We start from the raw sequence: 6,057 nt of genomic DNA on the forward strand, positions 1-6,057 counted from the left end.
CACAAATAGCTATATATGCCTATTCAGATTAATGGGTTTATGGTCGAATAGAACAGAATTCGCTGATATCCCTAATTATTAGGCCTTTTCTTCAAATCATACCACTGGACAGAAAAAAATCCAAGATTTCGAGATCATATTTACGTATATCCACAACTAATAAAGACTGGCTTGCGACAAAACAGCAAATCGATTGTACACAATTTTCAAAAGAAAATCTTGACACTCACAAAATATAAATTTCATTTAATATATTAGTCTTCCATCGATTTCACTATAACAGAGACCCCAAAATACGCTGGCTTAATCATGTTAATTACACGAGTTGAATGACAACAACATCAATACACTGTAAAAACGCTATTTAAGATTTCACCACGTTGTTTAAGCCCGTCACACTAACAACTACTGTTTAAACTCTTTAAGCATCTGTTTATTTTTAAAACAACTTAAAAACTAGCTGTTTAAAATGTTTAAACAATTACAAAGAAAGAGACACAATTTGTTATTAGGGTGACAGGCTTAAACAACGTGCTATTTTTTTTTACTGTGTGGTTAATTCAGATTCACGAAATAATTAAAATAATGGTCTTTTGATACTCAAGTTACATTCATGAAATTATTTTATGTGTATGAACGTTCTTCGATTCGTGTTAAAATTTATGTGTATATACACACCACAAAAGGTAAACAAATTAAAAAAGGTATTTACAAACATATTTGATTCTCATTTCAGATACACTATAAATAATCGCATAAAAGTCAATAGTTCATGTTATACACACTAGTAAGGTACTCTTTGTTACAGCGATACCTTGATGAAATATAACTTCTTGTCACAAGCAAAGGCGAGTAGGTCCGGAGAGAGGGAAACCAAGTAACACCAAATAGAACCCAATGTCATATCAAGTGCTTTGAACTCAGCTCTCTCCTTCAGGTTCAGACCATCAAGATCATAGAGCCTGATCACCACCTTCCTATTCTTCCAATCAACACTCGCTACATACACCCTGTCCTGCTCATCCACGGTAGCATACAGGTAGACACGCCCTGGAGCTTGTAGAGACTCACCAGCATTCCCATCCCTGTCATAGACCGTCACCACGCTTGGATTGGTGAGATTACATGAACTGGTGACGATCAAACCCGACCTGGTGGATGATACCTGCCACGTCCTGTGCTTTGTTAGAACAGTGTGTTTGAGAGTGGATCCTGACGGGTCATAGATGTAGACTTGGTTTGCACCGTTAGCAATGAGGATCTCATTTGATGGACTTCTGTTCAGTCTGAGATAATAACCAGTCCCACTCACGTTGATTGTTGCTTTCCTGTAGCCATTGAGATAATACACGTGTGCTTCTGTAGAACTAGTTGAGACACATGCACTGTCTCCTTGAATCACAATATCGCCATAACCCACGTCATGTGGTATGTTTGTATACCGCTTCGTTCCACCAGCTGAATCAATGATATCAACACCTCGTGTACTAAACCCATATACGATGGCCACACTGGTATGAGTGTAAGCTGTCATTCCAACCATCCGCCCTCGTAGATCTATACACTTAATGATATCTAACTTGGGATCCGATCCAGAGATGCTCCCAAGGTCAAGAAAAGATTTATCTGCAGGATTCAATCTCTTCTGTGTTTTCTCCGTGATAGCAACAGTAGAAGTGTGATCGACAGGTTCTGAGATTTTTCCAAGGTCAAGACAAGTAGCATCTGCAAGATTGAATCTCTTCTCCTGTGCTTTCTTTGTGATAACTTCCGCAGTAGTGCGATCGGTAACCTCTTTCAGCATGGCACCTAGCTCATCACAGAGCAAATTATGAGCAGACAGACTATCTGTCTCAAGATGACCCAGTCTGTCATTATCTACCAATGTAATCGAACTACAAATGCTCTTGATCCTCTGTCGATCCTTGGACTTTAAGATGTTGAGATCATCCTCGAAACTTCGCTTCAATTCATTTATTTGCTCGATGAGATCTTGAAGATTTCCTTCCAGCTCCTTGACCTTGATGCTGTAAGCCTGCCTGACATCATCTAGTAGTTTCTGCATGGCAGTGTGTACCTCATGACGTTGTTCTTCTATATTCTGAATATTCTTTTCCAGCTCAGCTTTCTTAGCTGCACATTGCTGGGCAAGGGCTGTCACCTAACAGAGAGAGAGAGAGAGAATAGTTACCGTTTGCTGTAAAATAATCATTCACGTAAACATGGTAAATGTAGTTTCTATATTTAGAAAAAAAATCAATTAATATCCCTATTATAACGTCTGACTTGTATACACCCAGGAAGTTGTCATATCAATATTTCCGATCTTTATTCTAGACTATATAAGGGAGGGGGAGGATAGGGGAGGCAACACGAATATGATTGACAGTTATTATCATTACATGAGTGGTCGTATTACTATTGTTATGTTATCTTTACTAATTATAGTTTCAATTATTATTATCATCATCATTATTATTATTATAATTAGAGATTTTGCTAACATTGATAGAAGTATCATTATTACTATAACCATGATAACTACCACTTATGTTATTATTTCTATCATCATCATTATTGTCATTGTTATTATAAACACTAATTAACATCATCAGCAGTATATAGGCTTATACGGTGTGAATAAAAAACCCTGACACCCTAATTTAAGGGGGAAATATGTCATGAAAGCGTAATCATTATTTGGAAAAAGTATCTTCTTCCAAATATTTTGATACCATTATTACGTCTTCACGCTTATATAATCAGTAGGTATCCTTTGCAGTGTAAATTTTAAGTTAGGCATGACTGCAATGAATGAATCCATATGCCAATGATTTCATAATCCTACATGAGTAAGTAAAAATATTTGCAAATCCCTTTTCAATGAAATCTATTAATGAGAGTTAATAGCAAAAAGTGTTTGTTAAACAATTATGATGTAAATTATTCAAAACGTTTTCTGAAATGGATTTTGATGGAGTCCTTGTAAGATTCTGCCATTATTGACATCTGAATTTAGTTGTTGCAGCCATGTCTTAATTTGGGTCAAATCAAAATTTACATCACTGCACAGAATAGCTCCTTATCATCCAAGCGTTAACTCATACCACACAGATATGGTATCAAATTATTTTCAGGCCAAATATAATTATGTTAATGACATATTTTTCCCCCTTGAATTAGGAATTCGTGAGGTGTCTTTTTTTTACTCACACAATAGTTACAACATGGGGGCCTTGGAATAGTTTTGACAGCGGGGGCTCATCCAAGGGTTAATTGCAAATCCGTCCACTGCCAACTCGTCCACTCACCACATTGTCTACAGTCATTTAGTCTAATGCCATTCCGTCCATCAACATTTCGTCTAACAACCATTTGGTCCAATAACCATTTTGTCCAATCATCACTTCGTCTAATCACAATTTGTTCTAATCGTTGTTGGTCTAATGCCCATTTCTTTTCATTCATTTTGCACAATTAATATTTTAGTTTAATTAGACCAAAATGGTATATGTACTAAATGGCTATTGATCCAACTGGTTATTAGACGGAATGGCATTAGACTAAATGAAAGTAGACCATGTGGTGAGTAGACGAGTTGGCTTTAGACAAATTGGAAATATACCGATCTAAGGGGGGGGGGACAACCATATAACATTTCACAATAAGATTGTCATTTTAGTAAGGCATATATACCCCAACTGGTTCCGTGTCCTCTAGATGAGGGGGGGGGGGGGAGCTCAGGAGTATTAGTAAAAGAATAGCTAGTAGTATCATCTTTTTCTTCTTCTTCAGCGGCACAATCTAATCACCCATTTTTCTTTAAAATATTTTTTATTTACTTAATATCCCTATTGTTGACTGACCATTACCTTTCGCCTCAACTCCTGCTCGAAGTCAGACTGGTTCTTGATGTTATGGACCTTATGACCAACGACCACGCACCTAAGACAGACACGGACCTTACAATCATCACAAAACATATCTTTGTTCTCTTGTTTGTGGATGGAGCATTTCTCGAATTGATGACCAATGCTGACCTTCCCTTCGATGACATCCTCCACGGAGACAATCTCGTGATCTTCAAAAAGTGCCATGTAGTGATGGCATTGTAAACATTTATCACATATGTAGTTATTACATGTTCTGCAGAAGGAGAGAGCGTCTTGCTGAAACTTGCAACCAGTACATTTTTGACGCATCTCAAGGACTGCATTCATCCCTCCACACTTGGCGTGGTAGTCGTCTACGCATCCGTTGATGGAGACATTGAGGCGGAGATCGTCGACACGGTTGGCAGACAACTTGGTGATCTCCCTGCAGAGAGGACAGACCATGTGGTCAATGTCCTGGTGGGTCAGATCATATTTCTTGAGACACTTTCGACAGAAAGTGTGTCCGCACGTCAGGATCGTTGGTTCATCAAAAATATCAAGACATAGCGGACATATCAGGTTCTGTGAAGAACTAGAGGCTTTCTCTATTTCAATATTTTCAGCCATTGCTATATAAACTCCAGAGACAAACTGAGGACTACTTAGTTGTTAGAGATACCTACGAGTAATACCTTGGTATAATTATGTGCACGGTCGTGAACTGACTGTGTGCGCGGAACTCCTATTACAATATGACTTTGGGCACATTAATAAAGAATGAGGAAGCTGCGATATAATACAATAGCATAATAGTACAATTATAAATAGAACTGGTTTTTCCCAGCTACCTTTGAACTTCATGGAAGCATTTGCCATCTTTCTTGTCGATAGAGGACGTACTACATTTATCAATTTTTTTATCATTGAGAGATACACGTACTGGTATCTCTTTGTAGTATAAACACTGTCTCCTAACAGCGATGTCTAGTACGTGAACCTTATTGTTCAAACAGTTAAAACAGGTGTTTAAAAACTTAATCAAGAAGTATTTTTTGCTATATTGATTTCTCAATAAATTAAGTATAATTGTTAATGTTCACTGTACACACCCAACAGCACTGTGTCAGTTTAAGTCAGCGTTTTTACTGTAAGGGGATCGTCAAATTGGCAAACCTGCTTTGAATTTGCTGATTTTGTCTTCAACTCTCCATTTGTTTGAATACTTAGTATCTTATTTTTTCCTTTAATTTCACAGATCTCTGGTTACCTCTCTTTGTTTAAGATTTCAAACTCTTTTTCATTATGTTTAAGCTGTTTATACAACTAGTCCAGTAGACGGTCTCATAGGCCATGTACAAGACCTGGAAAAGTTGTTAAGTACAAGGTTTTTTGTTGACTCGTGTTCTAGATGGGTATTGAAGTAAATTCAGCTTGGTTGCCACCTTGGCAACCTTGAGCAATTTTTTTAATTAGCCTAATTAGCATAATCATCTAATTAGCATATGTACGATATGTAATATACTACTTCCCTTAAACCAGAAATACTAAAAACATAAATAATATCATTTTTCTAAGAGGTCCTGTGACGTTGAATCCATGCATAACAATATTTTAAATATCTAAGTTATGCAATTATCGTAATCAGTCTAATTAGCATAATGAGCTAATTAGCATAACGTGTAATACACTGTATATTTATTGGATGTCTACCCAAAAAATTCACAATACGTAAATAATGCAACCTTTTTATGGTTTTCTATAGCGAGGAATTCATTTATGACATTATTTTTCCATTTTAACCAATGTAATCACTGCAATTAGCGTAATTAGCATAATGCACTAATTAACATATATGTAATATATATAAAATACATATTTCATTGTCATTTCATATCGAGAATGCCCGAAAAATGAATAATACAGCTATCCTACGGTTTTCTATGGCGAGGAATTCATTTATGACATTATTTTTCCATTTTAACCAATGCAGTCGCTGTAATTAGCATAATTAGCATAATCAACCTAATGCACTAATTAACATATACATATAGATTTATTTGTCCATAAGTACCGTACTACAACAGCCTGAAAACATAAACAATACAGCTATCCTATGGTATTATTCTATGAGGAATTCTTTTGTGAAATTATTTTTCCCGTTTAACAAATGTTATGGTTTTAA

At 36.3% G+C, this 6,057-nt stretch overlaps 1 protein-coding gene across 1 annotated transcript; it reads right to left on the reverse strand.

The window, feature by feature from the left end:
• Window positions 1-411: 411 nt before the first annotated feature.
• On the reverse strand, window positions 412-4,669 carry LOC121405558 (E3 ubiquitin-protein ligase TRIM71-like). Its single transcript, XM_041596485.1, has 2 exons — window positions 3,873-4,669; window positions 412-2,161 (listed from the first exon to the last, which is right to left on the reverse strand). The coding sequence occupies exons 1-2, from the start codon at window positions 4,500-4,502 to the stop codon at window positions 803-805; spliced, it is 1,989 nt and encodes a 662-aa protein (XP_041452419.1). The 5' UTR covers window positions 4,503-4,669; the 3' UTR covers window positions 412-802.
• Between the last annotated feature and the right edge of the window lie 1,388 nt (window positions 4,670-6,057).

The sequence above is a fragment of the Lytechinus variegatus genome, chromosome 18 (assembly GCF_018143015.1).
Source record: "Lytechinus variegatus isolate NC3 chromosome 18, Lvar_3.0, whole genome shotgun sequence".
In the NCBI taxonomy this organism is placed as follows: Eukaryota; Metazoa; Echinodermata; class Echinoidea; order Temnopleuroida; family Toxopneustidae; genus Lytechinus; species Lytechinus variegatus.